At 45.9% G+C, this 27477-nt stretch overlaps 1 protein-coding gene across 9 annotated transcripts in view; it reads right to left on the bottom strand.

The window, feature by feature from the left end:
- LOC135898652 (uncharacterized) overlaps positions 1 to 27111 on the bottom strand; it is a 50785-nt gene extending 23674 nt beyond the window's left edge. Inside the window, exons 1-3 of one of the 9 annotated variants that reach the window (XM_065427723.2) lie at positions 17853 to 17870; positions 15586 to 15679; positions 7765 to 7914 (exon numbers count right to left, since the gene is read on the bottom strand). In XM_065427723.2, the coding sequence (XP_065283795.1) occupies positions 7765 to 7822 (58 nt within the window). In that variant the 5' untranslated portion in view covers positions 7823 to 7914; positions 15586 to 15679; positions 17853 to 17870. The other 8 variants (XR_011507980.1, XM_070523644.1, XM_065427724.1 and 5 more) reach the window with 8 other exon arrangements.
- Positions 27112 to 27477: the final 366 nt, after the last annotated feature.

The raw sequence follows: 27477 nt of genomic DNA, 5'->3' as shown, positions 1-27477 counted from the left end.
TTGTTGCGGACAAGTGCTGTAGTGGCATTTTTTTCGTGTCTTAATTCACCAGTCATGTACGCATTGTATTTGTACGTGTATAAATTTGAGTGCTTGCATAGTACCTTGCACATGTTTGTCTTTTCCCGAATTAAGCTTCATTGTGCGCATTGTAGCGTTGTTTTGATTTATTTATCGCGCCTTCTATGTATATTTGTTTGCCTTTATATTATTACTGACAATTGTGTGGGTACCGGGGTCACATCAGGCCTTACCGCCTTTTGTCCCGGTCCCCTCTTTTCCTTGAAAAGAAACTTCCCTTCACTAATTGTATGGTGATATTATGCAAATATCGCAGACTCAGTTATAACTACAAAGGTTGTTCACCAACCAATATTCGGTGCACTAAATGTAGCCGTAGAGATCTGAATTTCTTGTCGAAATATGTTGTCTTTCTGAAGCACATTTGAGACTTATACCAAAAGAACGTCATGACTAGCTTTCCTGCGAAAGGCACGGGTCCTCTAAAAAAGCCTATTAGGATATATCATTTTCCATGAAGGCCTTGTGTGTGTGCACTCGAACACAGTATCCTAGTACCTCTTCTAAATTGATAATTTTGTATTTTTGACTGTCATATAATTAGCGCATATAATTAGTGTCATATGTATAAAGTGTCATATAATTAATGAAGAAAAAGGGAGACGCTAAGAAGTGAAAAATTATAGATCCATAAGCTAACTCGCAGTCTTATATCATATACTTACCAAGATAACATGCAATTAAATAATGGCAACACTACACTTTGGTGGACAAAGAGAACAGGCTGGCTTCAGGAAGGGATGCTTTAGAGTGGCTCACATCTATGTCATAATTCAGGTAATCGAGAAATCCGCAGAGTACAATCAGCCTCTCTCTACGGCTTTCATAGATTACGAAAAGGCATTATGTTCAGTAGAGATACCAGCAGTCTTATAGCCATTATGTTTTTATGTAAGACCTTAACACAGAGAGTGTAAGAGGGAGGCGGAGGGGGCGTTGATGATTAATATGCAGACAACAAAAGTAATAATCAATAACCTGGCAAGGGAACAAGAGTTCAGGATCGCCAGTCTGCCTCTAGACTCTTTGAAGGGATATGTTTACCTAGATCAATTACTTACAAGGAACCCTGATCATGAGAAGGAGATTCACTGAAGAAGAAAAAAGGGTTGGATCGCACACGACTAACATTATCAGCTCCTGACTGAAGGATTACCACTATCATTAGAAAGCAAGGTGTATAACTACTGCATTTTACCGATGCTGACGTGTGGGGTAGAAACTTGCAGACTGACAAAGAAGCATGAGGACAAGTTAAGGACCGCGCAAAGTGCGATGGAACGAAGATTGGTAGGCACAAAGTTGACAGAAAGAAATAGAGCGGAAATAGAGCAAACGGGTTTTGCCGATATCCTAATTGACATTAAGAGAAAAAAATGGAGCTAGGCAGGTCGTATAATGCGCAGGTCAGATAACCGGTGGACGCTTCTCGTTACAGAATGGGTGCTAAATGAAGGGAAACGCTATCGAGGACGAAAGAAGACAAGGTGGGGCGATGAAATTAGAAAAAATCACAGGCACTAGTTGGAGTCAGGTGGCGCATGAAAGGCTAAATGGAAACCGCAGGGAGAGGCCTTCGTCCTGCAGAGGACATAAAATAGACTGGCGATGATGAAGATGGCGATCAATATTACCATTCATACGGTTTCATTTTAATGAGACCTCCAGTGTATTTGGCAATAGTGAAATATGCTGAGTTTACTCATGGCACTTTACATTCTGCAGAGTACCGCTTCAGACTGAAACAACAGCCTAATGAATAAACGCAATGTTTTCAATAAATGACAGGGAATGGCGCACAGACAACATTCCGGATTGCCTGTGTGCCACCACATTCTGATTTTGCCCTCGGTTTATTGATGAACTTGCGCTATCCAGACTGATTAGAATAAAAACAGAAACAGCGCAAAACAGGACGAGCGAGTAAACAGGACAGAGCGCTAAAGATGAACCAACCAGCCCGATTAAATACACTGCTCACAGACTCAGCAGATGTGTATAATTGATTGCGCTAAGCAGCACTGCTAGAAGTTTACTCCTTTACATATCCCTTGAATATAAATTACCGAATGAATCTGCACGCAAGAATTTGTATAGATTTCTCGTCGTTTTAGCGCCTCAGAGATGCGCTCAGTAGCTGTTACATTGCAATTTCGCGAACGGAAAACTCATTGCACAACAATCAGCTAGGGTTTTTAGTTAAACTTAAAACCCCGAGGCACAAGGAGTTGCTTCAAAGATGCATACATAACAAACGAAAGACAAGAAGATAGTTCTGTGGCTGAAGCTTCTTACGTGGACCTATGGCTTAACTGTGGTAACCTGTTTATATCCGTATAAGCTGGCCAAATCTCAAAAGCAAGAATGAAGGCCTTATGGAAGGCGGCTTTGTAAAATCAGAAGTCATAGGATTGATACGCTGCGATACGCACCGCTTCTTGACGTGGCATATTTAGTAATTTAAAAACGAGCCTTATTCTTTCCTAATGCCACCTTATGTGTGATTGGTTAAATGAATTTTGCGACCGATGAAAGTAAGATAACGGCGCGTATTCGTTTCGGCAATGTTACGTAATGCTGGGGCGACAGCTTTGAGTTCTTTAGGTAATAGCTAACCAATGTGAGGGTTTAACGGCGCTAACCAGTCTTGAGATAGGAATCGAGATATCAATGTACTTTCGCGTTCAAAGGCTCCAAAGCCTAAAAAATACACTCACGTGATCTGGCGAGACCGAACCAACTTGTCCGAGTTGTCTTCATACGTGTTGTCTATCAAGTTCCCACAACGGCATTCCAATTCCAGCCAAAAAATTCCTTAGTACCACATCCTCGGAGCACTCCTTCGATGGTCTCTTCCACTATATTTTTCCAGCTTCGAACACCTTCAATAGCAACGCACCCACTCTTACTTGTTCTTTTTTACCAACGAGTTTTACTCGTTGATACTGGGCTTATGTATTAATGTAGACGGCGTGGACATGAGACACCCTGTCTATTTCTCCACGCGTCACATTCAAGAAATATTTGCCACAACTCATCTCATGATGAGTCCCCACGGCAACTCTAGCATGGAATCAATATAGTGGAGGAATGTATCTCCATCGTCGATTCGTGTTATGTATGAGGCGTGTGCTGCAGCGCGAGTCCTCATTCGCATTTCCCTTAAACAAATTAACACTATCTAGTGCCATCGCCACCAACCCTGCGAGTGATGTCGGACATGCATGGCGCGCCGATGCGCTCAAACGCTGAGAAACGCATTATGTGGCAGCCGGGCTCCTCTCTGGCACGTGTTCCTTCGATATCGCGTGGCGTTGTCGAGAAGCCCACGCTTTTAAATTCGAATGTGTGCAACGAGTGGATGACGACGGGAAAATGATGACAATAACCAGACAACCATATGAGAACAATGACAATAGGTTGAAGACCAGTGTATGAAAGTGATGACATGACAAAAGTCGAATGTCGAAGCTGTACTTGCGATGCTGTAGTGACCACAATGGCTTCAGGGCGACGCTATGACAACACATTCATGACTACTGTATGACCACGATGGCATCACGGTGATGGCGTGACGAGAGCTTAATCGCAAAGCTGCAAAGACGGCGGCATAGAGATCCTGAGCACAAACCTTGTGACCCATGCAGGTAGACAACTTGGTCTACTGGGTTGGCGTAAGAGGTTAGATAAGTAGATTGATAGATAATTTCGAACTAGAAAGAAAATGATAGAAAGATATAAAATGGCTGAACTAAGCAAAGAATGTTCATTCTGATAAACTCGGAGTTCTCGCACCAAAACCACGATCTGATTATGGGGCTCGTTGTAATGGTGCACTCCGGAATAATTTTGACCGCCTGTGGAACTTTACTTTGCACTTCTATAGGGATGCAGCCGCGCTCTATTAGCGATTCAGAGAGGGCTCTCCGCATCTTCACCATACGCCCCATCTCAACCCAAGCAAACCACACACTCTCAAGCACGTCCCCATCCCGTCGCTGGCCAAGTTCAGCTAATCTGCACCCAGGGCCCTTCGGGCCTTGCCGTGAACGAAGCCGCTCACGTCGTTGCCCGAGAAATTGTCAACCGGACGTGTCACCAGGCATCAGAGAAGGGACCCCACCGACTACCCGCAACTCAGAAGGCTTAAGAAGATGCAGTCGCCTCCAGGCGCGACCACGTCACATGCCACTCAATAAGTGCCAGACAACAACATGACGATTATAGCAGACACGCACATTTCCCACTCTCACGGTAGAGTCACATCGACCCAGATGTTCACACATCACAATGCGAAGCGCGCGTGGCGGTTCGCGCCGACGTCGACTACACAATCTGTCCCATTGTGAGACACGCCTATAAACACAGCACCAACACTAAATTTAATATCTTCATGCCCGAGCAGTGGGAGGCTGCGCTGCTCAGTACTTGCCTGGAGAACCAACTATGGGCAGTCCGGCTGGCCAACAATACCACCACGACTCAAGGTCTCGCCGACGCCTGTGTAAAGGAAGCCCTGGGGGGGCTTGTCTCTCCAATCCCGCCCCCCTTCACCCCAGTAAGGACATTATTTGTTCGGTCGCCCTCTCCCGTGATGTAACCAACGACCTCGTGCGGCGCTGCGCAGCGTCATAGTCAACAATCTAAGGTGATGAATAATCAATTTTTTTCAGCTCTCCCAGGAGCTTGTGCGTTCGTCGTGTGTAAAATATTTCATTCCTGAACGCAGTGCCCGCGTAATTTTTATACCATTCCAACAGCAAACAGATCCACTTATAGTGTATTTATATGTTGCCTACAATAATAAAATTAAATTTTTTTCCGAAATCCAGTTCTAGATATCTATCAAAGCGGACGGTTCTTATTTGAAGCTATGGTTTTGCTACAATCAAAGTTTTTCATCCACGTCACCGGGTAACTGCACGTCGTTTGTGTGGGATGCAGGCGTGCCAGCATGAGATCGTATGGCATATCATTCCACATGCATCAGTTGCCCTGTCTAGCTTTGTATCATGCTAACCTAGTGTCTCAGATAGGTTATCTCTGCGGTTGGTTCAAGGCACGGGAAAACTGCAAGAGAACGACTGTACCGCAGTTAGGAGGAAGAGAAAGCACGCTCCTTAAAGGAAGTATGGAAAGCAAATGTTCAAACCGACGTGTAAAAAGCATTGATGGATTAGGCGTACATAGAAATAAAACGGGATGTTGCTACGAGTGGCATGCTTATGGAGACGTACTGATAGAAAAGAACAAAATAAAAGAAATGGTTGACTGTGTCAAAAGGAATAATGCGAAGAATAAAGAATTTGGTCACGTAATATTTACAAAAGAAAAGTATTGGCGACGGAAATGCGTTAGCAATACTTTCCGCCCTAATAATGTTATGGGTTCGTGATTTAAACCGCGTTCACCTCACTGTAAAACGCTGTTCATGAGCTCACTTGACACGCCCCGTTTCTTTGAGCAGGAAAATGCACTGACGGTGGTCTGGAGCAGAATACTGTCGGTTGCACTACACATATACCCATACGGCGAGGCACATACACCTATGCAGCGAGGTGTTAGCGGCGAGGCTATGTTTTCCCGCTTCCCTTCGACCTATACCAGGTTAACGGTTTCCCCCAATTCCCGCACACACGCTGCTTCCACTTTGACGTTCCTTATGTTAACACATTCACAATTCCTATTAAGTCGCGTGACAGCCAGATGAAGGTTATTTAAAAAGGCAGTGATACTAAACATAAGCCCAGCCTCTAGGGAGCAGTTACACATTGGCACTAAAAGTTAGAATGACAATTCAAGCCATCAATTAAGAGCTGTAGAAGTGGCTGAAAAAAATTATATTAGGGCAATCGATAGATCAGGTTTAGGCAAGGCAGACGTTTACATAATTTACAGACTTCTACAGTTAAGCAAAATATATCGTCACCTCCCACCGTCCTTCCGTGGAAAACTAAGTTTGCACACCAGCTCCCTTAAATTAAGATTTGTGTTTGTCGCACCTGCTTTAACCAGGGCAGATTGTGTTGCGTTGGAGCCCGTCTCTCCTCCGGCGCTACCGTCCAGCCTGCGTTATCCCCGACGCGCCCGAGTAGTGCTCCTGTGCCGTTTCGGGGAACACACTCCACAGCTGGCAACCCTGTATCACGTGGAGCACAGCAACACTCGATTGTCCCTCGGCGCTCAGTTTAGCTTCCACCTCCGACGGTCCTTGAAACACTGAAGTATTTAACTGTTCTGGGCTACCCTTCCCATTGGACTACAACGGCTTACGCGTACGTACATGTGCAACGACAACAGGAGACGTAGTAATGGCGGCGACGAACTGGATTTTCACTCGTGGTACGCAACGTTGTCTAGGCGCCATAGCTACCCACGGGTTTCCAAGCTGTCTATCGGAATTTAATGGCTCGTCCTGAACGTTGTAATTCAAACATTTTCAGTTTTTCTTCGAAGCCAGTGCAATCTCGGATACAGCTTTCAAGAGAGCCGACATGCAAACACTGGGCGAGGAGTAGAACTGCGACACTGCCTGAGCCCTCGTGATCCCAACAACTCTAGTCTTTTTATGGAATTAGTGCTGAGGTATCAGCTCCGTCATAAATGGAGTTAGTAGGTAGCCAGGAGCTGCCTCACAAGCCGGCTTACCAGGTCTTGACCTCGATACTCAAGATGGGAAATAGATTGTCTCACCTCATTTGTTTAATGTAAGAGCTCCAAATTAACCAAAAGAAAATACGTTGTGCCAACTGTATCGTCCGCCTCGAGCAGTGCGACACTAGCACATGCACGTGTGGAGCTACTAGATGTGCTTCAGACTTGAGTTTCACTGAAAATGAGCTTTCTTTACAATGCACTTGAGATCTTCCTCTGCGCAGTAAGGATAAGTGTTCCGAAATGCTAGAGTAACTCCTGCTTATGACAACTCATCCTTCCACTCATCTCGGGCGTAATGCGCACGAGGAGTGCAGAACACAGCAAGTCGAAATGCGCAAGCTCTGAAAGGGTTATTTCGATACTGTTTTATCGCTACAAACAGATTGCCTCATCATCAGCATTCACTAAAACAAGTACTCCATAAAACGGTATGTAATTCACTTAAATTTTGGTTCTTCAAGGATGTGCCCACATAGAGGTTTTATGTTAAAACAGAATAGGTGCTCAGACCGCGGGATCCTATGGCGGAAGACTGGCGTCAGGTTTATTGTCATAAAAAGCGGCTAATTACCTATCAATCTAGTTCAGTCTAGATCGGAGCAACTACGACATAGGATAATGAAGCTTGGTGTAGGATAAATATGGTCTGATGCACAATTTAAGAAAGGTTCTTCCATCCTAACTATATGTTATTTATTTTACATAGTTTATTTGCAAAATAAGTTTATTTTAGGTATTAGGTAACATTTACTTGTGCCTAATTAAAACAATTGCATTGGTTTGAAATAAATGGTGTGCACTGATTGAGCTTTTTTTTAACGAATAGGTCTTTTTAGGGAGTGAGTGCTTGAAATTTTAGTTGATCATTCATCCCCATGTATGAGCATCAGTGCAACAATGTCGTTTAAAAAGAAACTTAAGGACACTCCAAGGTAATCATTCCTCCCTCTACGTGACACAAGTACTTCAGTTTGGACACCTTAAGGACACCCCCACTACATTTCAGCAATGAAACATTTCACTTACATGCTGTGATCTGTGAAACATCGGTTGTAAATAGGACAATCATCAGCAGCAGCACCATTAGTTCTCCCTTTGTTTCACCAATATATTATGAGAAGAAATTCAGTGTATAATGATGTGCGGTGTTCGAAAAACAAAGCAATTTGTTTCCTCCTAGTAGAATAAAATTGGAACGACAACATTAAAACTGAATTTTCAATGGTAAACAACAAAATAATTGTTATGGAAGAAAATGCGATGTCTAGAAAATTACCTAAAAGCTGCTGGACCTTTTAGTCCTATGAATGCAAACAGAACAAGTATACCACGTGTGTGTCAATTAAAGGCAAGATCACAGTGGTAACTATTATTCACAAAATTGCAGCTGTTTACTGACTTCCATTCATGTCGGTATGAAGTTAATGTGAAATACATGAGTGTTGTTATTATATTGGGAGCTATTAGTTGGATGCAGAGCAAATGGGCTTTTTGATTATTATGGTCGTTTCTTTTCATAGATTACATACCCCAAGCTTGCATCGTATCACTTTTCAAGCACATAATGCTTAACACTTGGTGGCACTACCCATTTAGGGAGAAATATCAACTCTGAGTGCTTTTACTTGTTGGATCAAGCATGCTTACGTAGTTATCCGCAAGCAAGTGACCATAAATTTTTAGATTTTTGTGCGGCGATTTCTTTAACAGTCAGAATTTTTATCATAAGCCTAGTCCCATACCTATTACAGAACAAATTCCACTGCATGTGACCTCATATTGATGTTGTCTTGGTTAGCTCAGTCGAAATTGTGCTAGCAAATTGCCTAATTTCGTCAACCCATCTCATTTTATGCCATCCTCGACAGCGTTTCCCTTCCTTTCACACCTCTTGTGTAAGTAGAATGGCACACCCGTTATCTGCCCTACCAATTACATGTCATGCTACGCTCCCTTTTTTCGCTTAATGTCAACCTGAATATTGGCTATCATAGTTTTCTGTCTAATCCACGCCACTCTCTTCTTCTCTCTTAACGTTATGCCTAAAACTTCTCATTCCATCGTCACATGCCCCATGCTTAACTCATATAAGTACGATGCAATGATTGTATATTTATTTTCAATCACAGCGGTAAGCTTAAAGTTAGGATTTTGTTGTGCCTACCCTATGCACTCAAGCACTAGTTTATTCTTCAGTCAATTTCCTTCTGAAGATCAGGGTCCCCTTTGAGTATCTGACCTAGGTAAGCTTACACCAGCAGAAATGCCAGAGGCTACCTGGCGAGCATGATTCCTTTTCTTGCCAGGCTAGTTAACACATCGTTTGTTTTCTGCACATTAATCTTGAACTCTACTATCCGTCTCAATGAACATCCTCACATCTTTCTTCGGAAAACAGGGAGAAGGCGGGAGATGGAAATTCAAGACGATGAACTAAACGAGAATAAGGTGAAAGCAGGAGCCAACGTTTTGACAAGTGGACTTCTCTTTTTCAAGATGACATATGTATGCTTTCCTCAGCGCAGTATATATACATAAAGTTGTTTGGAAAGATAGAGGGGGTAAACAGGTGTGTGCCGCAACGAGCGAAGCTGTGTTAGCGGCGAGGCTGTAGAATTTCGAATAAAGAAGTGTTGTGCACAAGGTTGGGGACACGCCCGTCTGTCAGCCACGTGTCACCGGCCAACGGCCGTTGTCTACCGGCGCACGCAGCGCCTCTCAATTCGCAGCATAGGAATAGGCTACTCTTATAGTGGTCCGTCTTGCGTGAGACCCACAAGACTTCCACCAAGGTTTTACATAGGGGCGGATATAACAGGCAAACGTATTTACAATGTATTTCCAAGAATATCAAGCACTGAACCATATATAGCCGAATACAGTCGAACGCTGACACAGGAAACAGGAACCGACGTACCTCGATGCACTAGAAGAATGGTCAGGCCAATAGCAGCGGTTTCGAATGCGATCGCAGGTGTTTTGTAAACCGAGGTGGGCAGCTATCATGTCATCCTGGTATGCTTCAAGGATATGGACTCGAAGATGCATGGCAGAACGGCTACCCAGCATTGATCGTCAGGGTGGTAAATGCGCCGTACAGTACAAGATTGATCAGCTTGAACTATGTGAGCTGGCGTAGAAGCCGCGCGTTAGCTGGAGAAGAAGCGTCAGAGAGATGTTTTGTCATACACTAACAATACGGGCCAGCCAGTTGGCGAGATGCGAATGTCAGATCGTCGTGCGCACAAAGGCGGTCTATCGAGAATGGGATGGAAAGCAGCGTAAAGGTGAAATCCGAAAAGGTGCTTCGCGGCGCAGTTCCAGAGATGTCGAGCGGATCAAGCAGGAAACGTCCAACGAGAATGAGCAGCATTGTCTTGGTGTTTTTCGCATGACTTATGAATAACCTAAAAGTCATACTTGTGCAGGCGGAGAATCCAGTCACCCAGGCGTTCGGTCAAGTTCATGAGCGTGGAGAGCCAGCGCAAGGCGTGGTGTTCCATAACAATTCTAAAATGACGCCCACGCCAATAGGGAAGAAACATTTGTATGGACCAAACAACAGCCAGGCACTCTTGCTTAGTGATGTTATAGTGTGTCCGGGCATCATTGAGAATGCAGCTGGCGTGTGCCTCGACTCCGTCTCGCGAAGAGCTATTGCGTTCTAGAAGAATTTCACCGATGCCATGACCACTGGCGCCTGTGTACATGAGAGACAATGCAGTCTGATCAAAGTGGCAAAACACAGGTTCCGTCGTAAGGGCGCACTTCAACATGTTAAAGGCTCCTTCACATTCTTGAGGCGAGAAGAAGGATACACTGGTAACAAGGAGTTGGTGTAGTATTAGCGACCGAAATGAAATGCGAGGCCAAGGAAGCTTGGCAAGTCTTTAGGTCGTTTTGAGGGCTGGAAGTGAAGGACCGCAGAAACATTGTCAAGGTGAGGACGAAGGCCGTTTTTGCTCAGGACAAGCTCCAGGACTTTAAAAGGCATTTCTTCGTGTTGAGCTGTAGACCTGTATTGGCAAGGTGCATTAGAAATTCATTCAAGCGTTGCAGGTGCTGAAGAAATGCTGATGAAAATATGACCATGTGGTCATATGACCAGCAGAGGAAAGTTTCTCATTTCATGCGACGGAGCACGCCGTCAATTATGCGGTCAAAAGTTCGCAGGTTCATTACATAGCCCTGAAGGTATGACGTTGAATTCCTCAAGTCCGTATGTGTGGCAAACGCTGTTTTTTTCTTTATAATTTTTATGCATGGGAATTAGCCCTGTAGCCAGAACGCATACCGAAGTTTGCAAAATATTTTGCGCCTTGTAGCGAATGAAGGGCAGCATGAATGCGTCGCATAGGATATACGTCTTTTCGAGTGATCTTACTGAGGGCCCGCTAATTGTCGCAAAAGAGCAGGTAATCGTCTCTTTTTTCGGAACGAAACAGCAGGGGATGACACAGGGCTAGATGAAGGTCGTATGACATTCTGTTGTAGAATATCCGCAACATTTCTTCCCGTGACTTTCTTCTCAGCGAGAGACACGTGGTACGGGCTTTGGCGCACTGAAGGCGCTTCGTCCGTCTGAATGCAATGTGCTGCAACTGCGGCTTGGCCCAGAGTGGACGAACGGACTTCAAAAGGACTTGCGTGTTAGTTCACGAAAGCAGGCACCTGCGGCATCTCTGAAGGAGGCAAGTCGCTGCGGATGGCTGTAGTAAGGCTATAAGGAGAAGGAGCATCAAAGTACAAAAGGCGGGTAGAGGACATAAGTTTATTGGGAAAGATGCATTCAGGCCCTGGGTCTGCCACTCAAGCCGATGTGGTACGTTTCGGAAGATATATTTTCTCTTACGTAGCGTTCGCGTTGGTGACAGGCGCTGAGCCATTGCGAAATCGAACGGCACCTGGTAACAGGAAGAGAGTGAAGTGAGACCAAGACATCACCATGGTCAATGTCGTCGGACATAATGGTAACAATTCGCTGTCGGAGGGCAGCAGTCCGCAGCGATCGGCCATAACTTCGTGTAAGATTGATACCCAGGCAAGAAATTGGTGTCGGTAAGATGCACGACAAATTACCCGCAAGAAATAGCCGTAGAAGCGGAAAAGAGAAAAGCTCACCCTAAAATAAGTTGATGAGCGCATATGGCCAACACAGCTAACTGTATATGGTGCAGGATATTATCGGTCATCGGTAAGCGTCGAGTCATCACTAGGCGCCGTGACCTTCCTGAGGCGGGAACAGTTCCCGCCTTAGCACGAAGACCTGAGATTGTCGCACATGTGCTCAGCAAAGAATTTATGGCTACCCCTTGAACAAACACCGAAAACAGATTGGACCGCCCCCCTCGAGGAATTTCAGTCCTGTTGACGTGTGCACTTATTCCTGCAAAAAATTTATCACTTAGTTTTCTGGGCAAAAGGTGGAGTTGCGTAAGACGCGCCATAGTGTCGACGTGGAGCAGCGGAATAGCGAAGGCGAGCGGCGTCTGCCTGAACGATAAGTATTCCGCCGAATTTGGCGGAGATGTAGAGCGGAGCAGAGGTGAAGAGAAACGCTGGCTTTGGGAAGAGGTCACACTGGAAAAAATGCGTTCAGACATGTCCTACTCCTGACGCCCGTCCTGCTGGCTCTTTCAGCAGAAACGTGAAATATGGCCTTTATAGCAGCAATAAGAGCGCGCGGGACGTGATGGACGCCAATGTGGGTAATACATAGTGCTCTGTGAGCCAGTTAAGTCAGATCGGCCGCCGAAAGCTCAATCGTCAGGGACAGGATGTTCAGCGTGACTGCGACGGACACGTATGTTGTTTGCGACATCGTCGAGTTGACGTTACCTGGAAGCGAGACTGCAACTTGCGTGCAAATTCTTAAGGGACGAGAGATGGAGGATTGCATGCGCTCGGAGTCGGAGTCAACCGAGTACAATATGCATGGCAAGGCCGACAAGGTAAGGAAGCCGGGAAAACTCAGCAAGGTCACAAAGAAGGATGCAGTCTATCTCCATTTGTCTGAACGCTTTATGTTAAGGGCGGATAAAGACGACTTGAAACAGTGAATTATTTTTTGTTGACCCTACATGTGTAATGGAGAAGCGGTCACAAGGAGGTCCTGGGGTTGAAGTATGGGGAGGCATAGTGCTATTTACAGATCATGCAAAAGATTTCCAGAGACTTGCCAAAATATTTGGCAGTGAAGGGGCGCATCTAGGATATCAGTTTAGCACCAAGAAATCAGGAAACCTGATCTTTCATGAAAAGACGAGCGATATGATGGTGTCAATTCAACAGCAAGCCATGCCCGTAGAAAAGCAATAGATATATTTCGGTGCGAACGTAAACGAAGGAAAGACTTACTGAAGCACAAACAAAGATAATCTGAAAAAAAAACGGGAATAAAATGCCGCAACGAATAAATATAAAACAATTTGAAGCCAGAATAACTATGAGATAGTGCCTTGAGTCTTAAAAGGTGTAATGGTACAAGCGCTAAGATTTTAAAGCGTAGCTCTGGCATAACATTGTAAATCGCAGCTCTCAGGCACCCGTTCCTGCGTTTCGTGTCGGTGTCCTCCCTCAGCATAACCGCTACAAGGAAGAGCGCAGCGAGGAATGAAAGAGCAAACGGGAGCGCAGCGGGGTATGAAAGATGGCGATACTGATGCGAGTGGAAGGCAGGAAAGCTTAGATGGGGGGTGCAGCGGAATCATGAGGCGGAAAGTAGAGGAAGAGAGCATGGCGAAAGCGTGAGTAGGAAATTCAGAACCCTTCCACCCTGTGAAGAGAGCAGCCCAGCGCACATGGCGCTAGGGTTGGTTTTGCTATGTCTGCAAACCTCGACGTAGCAACCGGGAAACGTTCTGATTGTGGGACCTCACGGGGCGACATGCCTTTTGCACTGTGCAATATGCAGCCCTTGGTATGCGTCGCATTTGCGTTTCGCCTCATTGGCACGATCACCGTCGGGGGTCTTCACTCGACGGCGCCGCTCGCACCACAGACACTCGACACGCGCGAGTTCCTCTTCTTCGGGCAGAGCTTCGCCAGCAGCCGTTGATGTCAGACTGGGTGCAGCGGCAAGGGCGGCCTCACGTTCCCGGCACGCTCATTCGCGCTTCTGTGCGTATCGACGCTCATTGTATTTCCGCTGGTCTTCTTCCATTTATTTTAATTTCATTTATGATACCCTCACGACCACAAGGCCTTAAAGAGCGGAGTGGGATAAAAAAATTACAAAACAAAGAAGGCAGCAAGTGACATAGACATAGACATGTGAAGCCTGAAGCGATTGTGTCAATTATAGCTGTACGAGATTGTGCGGAGTCTTCAATAGCAATCAACGCGCCGGGAAGGCGCTTCCATTCTTGACACGTCCTCGGAATAAAATATTCGTGACAAGCTGTAGTGCGACGCTGCAAAACTCCAACTTTGTGAGGATGATCAATGTCAGCAGATATGTAGGTTGGGGATATAGTAAGATTATTGCACAGATATGAATTATGCAAGCATAGTTTATGAAAGCAAGCTAGGCGAGAACACTTGCGAGGAGCACAAAGCGGTGGAAGCCGCAGGGTGTTTTTCATAGAAGTTACGCTTGCCGTACGGTTATAATTGCTTAGGATGAAACGCGAGGCATTATTTTCAACACGTTCGAGAGACTGGGTTAGTGTCTCAGCATGTGGGTCCCAAAAAGATGAAGCGTATTCCATTTTTCTTCTAATCAACGTCTTGTAGAAAATTAACTTGAATGATGATGGAACGGAAGAGAAGTTTCGATGGATATAACCTAACATGCGATTACATTTATTGATAACGCTGTCGACGTGTAAAGACCAGTAAAGAGTAGAGGTTAGATGGACTCGTAGGTATCTGTAAGATGTAACCGCTTCCATAGCAATATCGATCGAACAACAGGCGTCCTACCCATGCTGAGTCCAAAGCGCAAATGATAAAGGCAGTGGCGCGATCTCTACATTACAAGGTAACGATACAAAAATATTGTCACAATATATATTGTCACAATATGTATAGAGACAATCGTGTTTTATTAAATAACGGCTACGCCGATCACTACGTGTGCTCAAGTGCACCGCACAGGTGGCCGCCGTACTGCGTGTGCCGCGGTATCGCACAATCTCGTGAGAGAGGCGGCACGCGTGGTGAGGAGTATGCACAACTTGGGAAATAGGCATCTTCGGTGGAGAGGTGTATAAATTGTTCGTCTATGTCGACGGACACGAGATCTCCCAGAACCTAGTCAAAACATATTCTCTGTAAAAACGTAGTGCCCCGCAAGACTGGCTCTGCGGCAGCAACCGCTACTAGATGGCCCCAGAGTAGCGCACTGTTGTCTATTCTCCAACGGAATGCCGCGAGCGCGCCCGCCGATATTGTAACTGGCAACAAAGCGCTGCATGAGTGGATGTCTGTCTGCGGCGGCTGCTGTGCATCGCCCTCACGCGTCACCCACGTGCTGCATCTCGCGCTCTCCCGAAAAACAAGGCAGTCGCGCCAAACTTGGCTCCGTTTTCCCAGTGCCACACGAGATAAAATGCCCGCACCAGCCAGTATATTGCAAACGAGAAACACCTGTAGAGATGCGCTGAAATTTCGCATCTTGGAGTATTGTAAGCGTCGGTTTTCTTTTTAACTCAAATATCAACACAGATTTCCCCAACTACATTTTTTGAGGTGCAATTGTTAGCCCTTACACATACCTTGATTAGAAGTTTGGGCCAATCCACTGTAACTGGTAGCATCACTTGAGATTTCGATAGGGCATGTGAGACCGTGTGTCATCCAACACAATTATTAAATTAAGTGCATGTAAAGCCCAGAACCACTCACCTAAATTTACTAATTCTTTTCCTGTAGATACGAGAAAGGTGAACACATTCAAACCTTTTCGTGCTACGCTTGGTGTCCCTCAGTGGCTCTGTTTCTTCAGACGTGGGCAGTGCGAAACGGCAGAGAAAAAAGGAAGGAAAACGTACAGCTTAGACGATAAAGTGAAGATCTCTGCTCTTTGTTATAATATTGACCTTTCTGGCTGTGTTTGCCAAATTATAAGGTTATCTTAGACCAACTGTGCTCTGTTGGAGAATGTTTATCGCGTCTCACATATGTACCCTACATTGTGACCTGTAGAAACATTTTGCCTTTGTTCAACAGGTGGCTTAGCAAGAGGAGCAACAATATGGAAACAGACGTGTGGCCGATTTTGTTTCTTGCTGGCTACGATTATCACAGTTATGTTATAATACTAACTTCCATGTTATAGATTTAGTCGACCACCATCAGTATCTAATCAATAAAAATTTGTAGCTTGCTGATGATAAAGGTAACTGTAAACTCACTCTTCTTTGTACGAAAATCCATCTAGCTCCTGCGCTCTTACTGAAATGACTATGCAATGTAATCGCGCACCCTAAGCTTCACTAAGCTTTAGCGTCATGAGGTATATTATTGGAATCACTTCACAAGCCGCTGCATTTAATTTAGCTCATTTTGAGTGATTCTCACTTAGCTATCATATCTTCTATTCAGGAATCGTATGAACTCCGGACCTTTATTTCACGCACCGTATCTTGCACTTGGACTTTTTCCGTGACATAAGTACAGCAATACTCACCTGAGGATTTTTCTGTTTTTTTGTGATGTAATGCTTAAGTATAGACATGGTGGCATTAAAGTGTACACCCGTAAGCAAGAGCATACGGACCACAGGATCGCCTAAAAAACACAATTTTTGCGTATATAACACAAATAAACAGGAATATACGAGTGAACTACAAGAGTCGTAATGTCAAGTTTGAACTGCAATCTTCACTTTCAACTTGCATTCACAGACAAAGGAGCAAATAAGTTTTATCGTGCCATCACTGGTCCGTATACTTTTGCTCCCGGGTGTACGTAGCACAAAACGTCTAGGAGTAATCTTCTCGAAAATCTTTACTCGGAGGCACGCCTAAAGATCTAAGATCGAATGTCAATTGAGTAAATTATGGGTTTCGTCAGCACAGAATTTTCCTACTTGTAAGAGCTAAAGTAATAACATCCAACCAGTTATTACTTCTACTATTTACCACACCTAATTCACTTATTCTGACCCACTTCCGCATTCACTGTTTGGAGAACATGTGCTTCGCACATGTTCTCCATACAGTTAATGCAGAAGTGGGTCAGAATAGGTCTTCCACTTCAGATACGTGGACATTAGGCGGTGAAATCTAAAGTGAAAAATAGCTCAAATGGAAAGATAAGTGTAGTGAGTTTAACAAAGTGCGATATTGGGCTAGTTGTCTGGGGGGCAGTTTGCTCACCAAAAACGTCATTTTTTTTTAATTTGGGTGCAAGGAAAGCAAGATGAAAACGGACATAAATATAATACAACACAATATGCGAATGTGACCAACGACGTCATTTGAAGGAAATGAAACTTATTCTGGTAAAGAGAAATGGATTCGATACTGACAACATAAGTCCCCCTTGCTATATATCGAATAAGTGGCTTTGACGAAGAACTGTCCACTTCTCTAAACGTTGGCTCCCGCTTTTACCGTCTTCTTGTTTTCCTCATTTTCTTATTATAACAAACTCATATTGGCACTCGTTGTAAACGCATAACGACTTCTTTCAAGAATGGTGGTTCTCTGTCTGTCACATCCGTTGTTTCGTAGTTGTCGATAGTTGCGCAACAACTATCGATAAATGGAAACAATTTGCATTTGCATACCCCAAAGGACAGAAAGTGAGAGAGGCACATAGGAGAGATGCCTCGACCTGCACCACTAGTGTATCGCAGGTACCCTAAAGGACAGTCGAAAACACTGCTTTTTGATTGTTATTTCGCTATATTCTATCTGCTGGTTTCTCTGTTTGAGATATATAGGAGAGCAGCGTTAGCAGCCAATTTACATGACAATACCGGTTAAATCGCGGATGTGGCAAGGAAACAAACTCTGCTCAGACGAGACTAGAGCCTCTGAGGTTGCACTTCATGTCGCGGACTCCCTAGAACGTCATGCATTTATGGCGAGAACCCTCTGAGACCCGCACAACAGCGAGGACACGTGCTATACCTACGGTCGGCATAACCACAGGAAAGAACTTACTGTGCTGGAATATGGTGCCAGAGAGTATTCTTCTTTTTGTCTCGATGCGATGCTTCTTAAAGCATAAGTTACGACGCTTTATTTGTAGTATGATTGATTTTGTGACGTGCTGTACGTTGTACATATGGCGCAGTAGCCTAGGCTGTGCACATTTCTTATAATTGTTGCTAAATTGATGTCGGTTGTATAGGGCGCCTTAGCCTTCAACAAACTGAATGTCATCTTGGAATTTAATGGCTGGCATTTACGACACGGTAAATCTATGTTTGCGGTGCGCTTCTAGAAATTATTTTTGACAAGAGCCCTGAGCAGCATTCATAAGGCGCCTATGTCACTTCCTGGAATGTCAGTCGTAAGGCATACCCAAATGCCGAGTGCAGTCATGGTTCTACAGTCCAATAAAATATTCTTGGGTGCATATTGAGCGCGAGTGATTGTTAAACAAAAAAAACTCCGAGAGTGTCATTTGTGCATGTGTGCGTGTGTGTGTGTGGGGGGGGGGAGGCTTATGAGGCTGAACAGGTAACATGTGGAATCGCCACGTAAGTGCACAAATCGTATTAGGTCATATACTCTATTTCGTTCTGTCACAAAACAGTTTCCGCGTCTGAAGAGTCTAGAGAGCTGTTCAGCATACGTGATGACAAATTCAATAGGTTTGTGAACTTTTTGATCGCGGACGCTTCCCACCTAATTTAGTCCGCGCTGGCGTAGATAGTAAGTCACTGATGACGAATTGCCTCCCACAATGTCAAAGCGGCCTCATGGGCCTCAAGTCATATTGTAGCAGGAACCTGAATAGGCAAGAAGACATACTGCGCAGTATCTTGAATGCAGTGGGTAAACTTCCCCCTATATATTTCCCAGTGAGCAAAAGAGCTGGCAAAGCGGGGATCATTTTTATAAAGAGTTATATTCGGAAATCCACAGAACAGTTCTCGCTTCATTTGTCTCGCGAGTGCCGTTTGCGGCTGGAAATAGCGGTATTAGAGAACAATAGTTAAATAAATTGGTTGTATCAGGGCTTGATTTTTACTCAGCAAGTGTTAAAAAGGCGTGGAACGAGATAAGAAGCGTCCCACCACCGTGTCCTGTGTGCGATGTTTATATCATGTAATATATATATATATATATATATATATATAGATTACATGATATGAACATCCATATAAACATATATATACATATATATATATATATATATATATATATATATATATATATATATATATATATATATATTGTTACACACGAGGTGTTTTAATGCAGAACCAGATGAATCTGGTTGATAGGCGCGGTTGTTGAAGAGCGGTCTCGCGGCAGCTTGGCTCACGTTGTTCTCTTCTTTCTTTCATCTGGTTGTTTGCGCGGCAGGCATGGTTCATGACAGCTTGTGACATTTCCCCGCTGGCAGACGAAGCCCGCCGGGCGAGTCAGTCATCTCGCGGATTGTAACGCCTCAGACGCGCGACGTGTGTCACTTCAGCCTTGGCCGAGCGTCGTCCACTGCTCGTGAGACGCGCAATGCGGTAGTTTACATCGCTGAGGCGCTCCAGAATAACGTAAGGGCCGACGTAATGGGCGAGAAACTTCTGGCACAAGCCACGCTTCCGCAACGGCGTCCAGAGCCACACAAGGTCACCAGGATCGAAGTAAACGTGGCGGTGACGCCCGTCATAGCGTATCTTGGACCGGTCCTGCGATGCTATGGTGCGTAGCCTAGCGAGGCGTCGCGCTTCTTCTGCTCGACATAGGAGCTCATCAATTGATTCGTTGTCATGAGCGAAGTAGGGAAATATTGTGTCGAGGGTGTAGCGCGGCGGACGAGCATACAGAAGGAAAAATGGTGAGTAACCAGTGGTCTCGTGTCTCGCGGTATTGAAGGCATAGGTAATGAAAGGCAAGATACTGTCCCAATTCTTGTGAGCTGAATCGACGTACATGGACAGCATGTTGGCAAGCGTTCTGTTTGTGCGCTCGACCAGACCATTAGTTTGTGGATGGTAGGGCGTAGAATGGCGGAAGCTACATGAACACAGACGAAGGGTTTCTTCAACCACGTCCGCGGTAAACTGTCGCCCACGATCGCTGATTACTATGCGAGGAGGTCCATGTCGGAGTATAATGTTAGCCAGCAAGAAAGAAACTTCTGTAGCTGTGGCCGATGGCAATGCGGCGGTCTCACAATAGCGGGTAAGGTGATCTACGCAAACGATAACCCAACGATTACCCTTGGAGGATCGCGGGAAAGGGCCCAGAAGATCTATACCAACTTGCTCAAAGGGGACGCTAGAAGGGGGAACTGGTTGAAGCAGGCCATGTGGCGCTTGTGGCGGACGCTTGTAGCGCTGGCATTTAGAGCAGCTGGCGACGTACCGTTCGATATCTTTCCGCATCTTAGGCCAGTAAAAACGTTCTTGAGCCCGGTAGAGTGTCCGTGTGGAACCAAGATGACCGGAAGTTGGGTCATCGTGCATGGCGTGTAATACTTGGTGGCGAAGGTTCGTGGGGACAACTAAAAGGTAGCGTGCACCGGTGGTCGAGTAGCTCTTCTTATACAGCGCGCCACCATCCCGTAGGCGAAAGCGACTGCCCGCAGGTGACTCCTGTGCTGCCGCGAAGAGCGGTTGTAAGCTCTCGTCCTTGTGCTGCTCGGATATGACGGTACCCATATCCGGAAATTCCGGGGACACAAAAGCGATGTACTCATCAAAATTGTCCGCATCACATTCAGTTGTTTCAAGTGGCATCCGAGAGAGACAATCAGCGTCAGCATGCCGCCGACCACTTTTGTAGCAAATAAGGAAATCGTATTCCTGTAGACGGAGGGCCCAGCGCGCTAGTCGTCCTGAGGGATCCCGCAGATTCACAAGCCAGCATAGCGAATGATGATCTGTTACGACAGTGAAGGGGTGCCCATAGAGATATGAACGAAACCGTCGCACGGCGAAGATGACCGCCAGACACTCTTGTTCGGTGACTGTGTAGTTGCGCTCGGAGCGGCTCAAGGACCGGCTAGCGTAAGAGATCACGTGCTCTCGGTCGCCAACACGCTGAACTAGCACAGCACCGATGCCTACGCCACTGGCATCGGTGTGAATCTCAGTTGGTGATGAAGGATCAAAGTGGCGAAGAATTGGTTGGGATGTCAACAGGAACTTGAGCTGGCGAAATGATGAGTCGCAATCTGCAGTCCATTCAAAGGGAACGCCTTTTTGGAGAAGGCGTGTAAGGGGATGAGCTATGTCAGCAAACCGGGGAATGAAGCGGCGAAAATAGGAGCACAAGCCCAAGAAACTTCTTAACTGCTTGACAGAGTTGGGTACTCTGAATGCTTCTACGGCCGCAGTCTTTTGCGGATCTGGTCGGATGCCTTCTTTAGCGACCAGATGGCCTAGCACAAGAGTTTGCCGTTCCCCAAAACGGCATTTTTTTGAATTGAGCACAAGACCCGCTTTCTCCAAGCAGTACAAGACCAAATCCAAACGTTTGTTGTGCTCACTAAACGTTCGCCCGAAGATCACAACATCGTCTAAGTAGCACATGCAAACTTCCCATTTTAAGCCGCGTAATATCGTGTCCATGAACCTTTCGACCGTTGCGGGCGCGTTACACAACCCGAAAGGCATCACGTTAAACTCGAATAGTCCGTCGGGTGTTACAAATTCTGTCTTTTCTCTGTCGTCCTTGTGTATAGGAATTTGCCAGTAACCTGACCGTAAATCGATTGAGGAAAAGTAAGATGCCGCAAAGAGACAGTCGATGGCGTCGTCAATTCGGTGGAGCGGATATACATCTTTCTTAGTAACAGCGTTTAGGCGACGGTAATCAACACAGATCCGCCACGTACCGTCTTTCTTCTTCACCAATATTACGGGGGCTGCCCAAGGACTAGATGATTCTCGAATGACGCCTTTGCATAGCATTTCTTGGACCTGATCACTGATTATCTTGCGTTCTGATGGGGATACACGATAGGGTTTTTGTCGGATTGGCTGGGCGGCTCCTGTGTTGATGCGGTGACGAGTTCTGGACGCAGGAATTGATGGCGGTCCATTGTGCTGCGCAAAGTCGAATACCGAGGTATGTTTCGTAAGCAGGGCCATCAAAACTTGACGCTCATTATCGCTGAGTGACTTATCAATCATGGAAAGTATCTTCGAGCTCCCGGAGCTCGAGACACTGGTTGCTCCTTCATCGGGGAGTTCCGCAAGTACTGCCACCGATACGGGAGAGTCTGTCGGAAACGTGGCAATCTTTAGGCCTTGAGGTAGCACTACCGCTTCAGTGGAACAGTTTAGCGCCCACAGCCCCGCGCATCCATTGGTCACTGAGACCACGCAGTGCGGAACTAATACGTTTTTCTTGAGGCAGTTCCGATGTACAGGTTGCACTGCAGCATCGAACGAGATAGGAGTCGGAGATGAGCAGGCGACGGCAACACGCATCGCAGATAAGGCGGGCACAACTGTATCCTCAGACACGCACAGCACACTCTCCGGGCAAGCTTCACCTTCAAAGAGCACAGGTGAAACACTGGTGTCGACACTGAGTTCTCCCGTCCGGCAATCAACATTCGCACCACACAACTGCAAAAAGTCAATCCCCAGAATCACGTCATGCGAGGAGCGAGGAAGAACAGTAAACTCTGCATTAAAAACTTTCCCACCCAAAGACACATCCACGTTACACACACCAACCGGGTATAATGCTTCACCACTGACTCCACGGAAACTTGTGCACTGGTCCCAACGAAACATAACCTAGCGTCCCAGAAGGCCTTTAAACCCCACACTCATGACCGAGACAGTTGCTCCCGTGTCGACCAAAGCCATTGTGGAGACCCCATCAATCAGTACATGAACCTTATTCTTTAGCATGAAAATAGTTGGAGGCAGTTGAGTCGGCAGCACACATTTTCCAGCGACCTCACCTCCATCGGCCGCGCTGGCTAGTTTCCCGGCGGGGGCGACACGAAACGGCGCCGAGGCGATGGTGACGTGAATCGCGGCCGAGGGGATGGTGATCGGGAGGCTCGGAAGGCTGGTGGTGGCGTCAGAGTACGGTCGGAGGCAGGGGAGCGGTAGTGGTTCCGGGTTCTTTCTGCTCCAAAGTAGGTCTCCTGGGCGGTGCATGGGTCCTCTCGAAAGTGGCTTCCTGAAGAGGAGTCTCCTGGCCACTGAGTGCGCAGTGTACGACCGCTAGACCGCGTAGTCGGCGCTGACGATCCGTAGTTTGATGCTCGGCGTCGGCTACAGTACCTAGCTATATGGCCAGGCATGCCGCAGCAGTAACACACTGGCGAAGGGCGAACTTCAGAATGCGGATTGAAGTAATCTGCCGAAGACATCGGTTGAGGGTAACGAGGCTCTTCCCCTTGAAAGTCGTAGGTAGCGGCGAGTCTTCGTGGACGAAAGTTGCGTGGGCGTGGATCAAAACGTTGAGGGGGCGAATCATTGCGTGGTGGTTCGGTCGTAATGTAATGCGGTTCGTCTCTGGAGCCGATAAGATCCGCGACGTTCACCGAGTGGTTCCAAGTAGCCGAAGGGGGTTCCCGAAAAGTGTCTCGGAAAACGGAGGAGCTGCAACGAGGCGCCGCATAACGTGCCTGTTCGTCATGTCGCTGGAGCTCCTCGCGGACTATCTGGCGGATAGCGGACGAAAGGTCTGGTAGCAGAGGACTCGTGTCAACACTTGCTACAGTCGTTACATTGGCCAGCCGTCCAAACTTTGGTGTAATTCGGCGAGTCTTCAGCGCCTCGAACGTACGGCAGTGCCGTATCAGTTCTGATACAGTGTGCAAGTTCTCTTTACCAATGAGGAAGTTGTACACGTCTTCCGCTATTCCTTTTACCACGTGCCCCACTTTATCTTCCTCTGTCATTTGAGGGTTGACGGTGCGGCACAGCTTCAAAATTTCTTCGATGTAGGTAGTGCAAGTCTCGCCGGGTACCTGAGCTCTCTGGGCTAATGTGAGTTCCGCACGTTTCCTCTTTGCGTCCGAGTCACCGAAACACTTTTTGATTTCCTCAACGAAGCGTGTCCAAGTAGTTAGCATGTCCGCGTGGTTGTCGTACCATACAAACGCCGTGCCGGCCAAGGAGAAAACAACGTTCCTAAGCTGACTGGCAGCGTTCCAGTTATTGTATTGGCTTACCCTTTCGTAATGGGTTAGCTACTCATCCACATCTTCCTCTGCCTTCGCCGAGAACGTGCGTGGCTCTCGGTAGTGCTGGATAGGGACTGGGCTCGCCGAGGCACTGCTGGTGAGGGTATCTTGCTCTGTGGCCATGACTGAGCGCGACGGCGAAAGTCCGGCGAGGCGACGGCTTCGGCGTAGCTCTTGTGCTGGTGGCTCCGTTGTAGGTCGTGGGAGTTACCCCGCACAGCTCCACCAAATGTTACACACGAGGTGTTTTAATGCAGAACCAGATGAATCTGGTTGATAGGCGCGGTTGTTGAAGAGCGGTCTCGCGGCAGCTTGGCTCACGTTGTTCTCTTCTTTCTTTCATCTGGTTGTTTGCGCGGCAGGCATGGTTCATGACAGCTTGTGACAATATATATATATATATATATATATATATATATATATATATATATATATATATATTTCTTCTCATCGCTGTCTGTATCTAAAGGCTTTTCTGTGTACCTTCGGTTATGGGTAATCTGTAGTTGAATGGGCGGTGCATTATGCTGTGTGCTTAGGTAACGCATTTCCTAGCCTTCCAAGACAGCAAATTGGGTCAGTCAGCATGCGGGAATTCCCCCAAACGGGCCGCTCTTCAACGATCATGTTTGACGTCGACATGTTTCAGTGTAGAAGTGTAGCTGGGTAGGCATCGCTGTTCGAAGAAATTCCTTGACGCCAATGTGGAACACTGGGTATGGGCCACTAGAGCTGTGCTGGTATTCAAATAACCTGTTTGATATCGACCTATGTTACGGGGTATACGCCAGCAGGAGTGTGCGTCTTTTTAAAGAACGACTTTAGGTATTTGCAAGTGGAAATGCGCCGCTTTACAAGGACAAAAACGATCCCTTAAATTTATTTGATGTTGAGGGGAATATGAGTGTCATGTAAACAGTTCCTCAAGATAAGCAACCAGACAAATTTGCAGGCTGCGCCTCTAATGAACTGGGTATGTACCGCCTTTCAAAGAACACTTTTAACGCCGACGCTTTACTAGCCGGACCTTGGACTCACTGAGCATGTGCTCTTCTATATCGCCATCTTGCCAACGTAGGTGCCCCAGCATATGCCGCTGAATACGTGGCAAGCCAGAAAGCAATTCCTAGCGTTCGCAGGCACCGCAGCGCCACGCCTCTCGTCTCGGAGGCCACGCGCGTACATGTCGGCAGTGCCACCAGATGGCACACCACGTTCGAAAAAAATAAAGCGCGAGGAAGGAGCTCGGTTTCCACCTCGCGGGTTTTTTAGCGTTCGCAGGTGCCCACGTGCCATTCATTTCGGAGTCAACGCGAAATGATGCAAAGTCTTCTTAGGGCAGCATGAAAAAGGTGCTCTGCTGGTTTACACGCCTCATACATAACTCGTTTCGACAGGGGCTATGTGTTGTGCAGCTTTGTCGATTTGTTTCCTACGCACTACCATCGACAGTCGCCGTCAGATTGGTTCTGGCGCACTTATTTTTCCCAAAACGCCATAGCGGCGCGTAATTACATCTCGAATGAGCAGTTCGCAGACATCTCTAAACAGGCTTTTCGAATTTTCTTTGCTATATTTCATGTGCTTGCTCTCCAGGCTGTATTTATCTAAGCCGAAGGCAGCGAGATCAAGAGTGGAATACTCAAGTTTCTTTGCTCGATCGTATGAAACGCAGAGAAACCTTCGTTGTGGCATGCTGTTCCAAGAAGCACATGCATCATAACTTCTAAAATTTCGTATTGGCTTTTATTGGTAACTCAAGCAATGCTTTAAAAAGTACGGCTTGGAGTATATAGTACGGAGAAATAGCGTTTCGTTTTTTTACTACAATTTATTGCTTAATTACACATTTTATGTCAGAGAGCGCACCATAAATAGGTTAAGCTTTCCGCCTTCTTGCCCTGTTCTTCCTGTTGCCGTTTGCTTGCAGATATGACGAATCACTCCCAGTGTGAGGACGCCACGCGCAACGTGAAATGGAAAAAGTGAAAATTATTTTACCTGGTTTTCATCAGTTAAGTACTTATATAGCTAAGGCACTAGACGAAGATTGTTAGTACAGTAACTATGCTTGAGCGTAACTATCGTACTTGAAGAAATGGCGCTAAAGTTCAGGTGTAATATTGTCGCCCTAACACTAGCCGTACCGTCTAGTTACGCACAAACAATTAAGCCGTAATTGACCATGAAGTAGTTTATGCTGATTGCCACCTCAGAACACGTCCGCATATTAGCTGGCAATGCGGTGTTTACTATTAATGATATCTCTTCTAAAATGTGTGCGTTAGAAATCCGCTGAGAAAGGCCTTGTGTACTCTATCTCATTGTTAGATGAACAATAATTATTTCAAATATTTGTGTGGCTGCATCTAGCAATGGTAGTTGCATTTTGCAATTATGTTCGCTTCATATGAAAACATTAGCGTGGTTTGAAGAAATACATCTATAGCCCGACATTTATTCCCTACCTTATGGTTATTCATTCTCATGCGTCATGTGCGGAATGTTATTAAAGGTGAGATCATTTTATTCCGACTAGTTGTTCTGACAGATATTTAGACAGATAACCTTTGGTTTCTCTCTAAACGCATATGACGGCAGGGGCACGAAAAGTTGTTTGCGAGTTCCTTGGGTGACATTTCCAAAAAAATGTTTAGTGCGAAAGTGTGGCGTTAACTTGACAGAGGCGCTACCATTTTTAACACAATAATGTTAGGGAGAGATTTAGTACAACATTCTCATACGAAAAAAGGAAGTCGTACATCTCTCCTTATAAAATACACTTTGTTAATTATCTTATCATTGACCAGAATCACTATCCTTGTAGTTTCTATCAACGCCAGTGAAATATATGCGCATGTACAACGACCGAACAGCAAGAAAAAAATAAGTGCCCTTCCACTCTGTGACGAAGGATGAGTACCGAAGCCGTGTAGGTGGGCCCCCTTAATGGTGAACTGCACCTCTGCCGCTCGTCGGTGCGGCATTGCACCATCTTCCAGATCGGCCCGCGCATGGGGAGTGCTGAACGCCTACGTCACCTCCGCCGCGCGTCGCCCTGGCATTGCACGATGTTCTGCTAGCGAAGACCATAGTGGGGGAAATAGCCCTTAGCAGCTTCACTGCAAAAGGCGTGGCAAAAGTCAAGACAAGGTCCACGTAAATATTCCGTGTGTACAAACACACATACACACACTCATAGTATATATATATATATATATATATATATATATATATATATATATATATATATATATATATATATATATATATACTCATCATAGGGCATGTACATAATGCATATATTCTGTAATTGCCTGATACATTGCCATATATTTCGATTACTTTCTTCGATGACCATGATTTAAAAAAAGAATTCAACAGAGTTAGCCCTTCCAGACCAGCAAGACCATATACTGAAAAATTTTGAAAGGAAGTTACCGACAATATGCGTGT

Source organism: Dermacentor albipictus, chromosome 8, assembly GCF_038994185.2.
Source record: "Dermacentor albipictus isolate Rhodes 1998 colony chromosome 8, USDA_Dalb.pri_finalv2, whole genome shotgun sequence".
Classification (NCBI taxonomy): domain Eukaryota; kingdom Metazoa; phylum Arthropoda; class Arachnida; order Ixodida; family Ixodidae; genus Dermacentor; species Dermacentor albipictus.
This window is presented reverse-complemented; position numbering and strand designations above follow the sequence as displayed.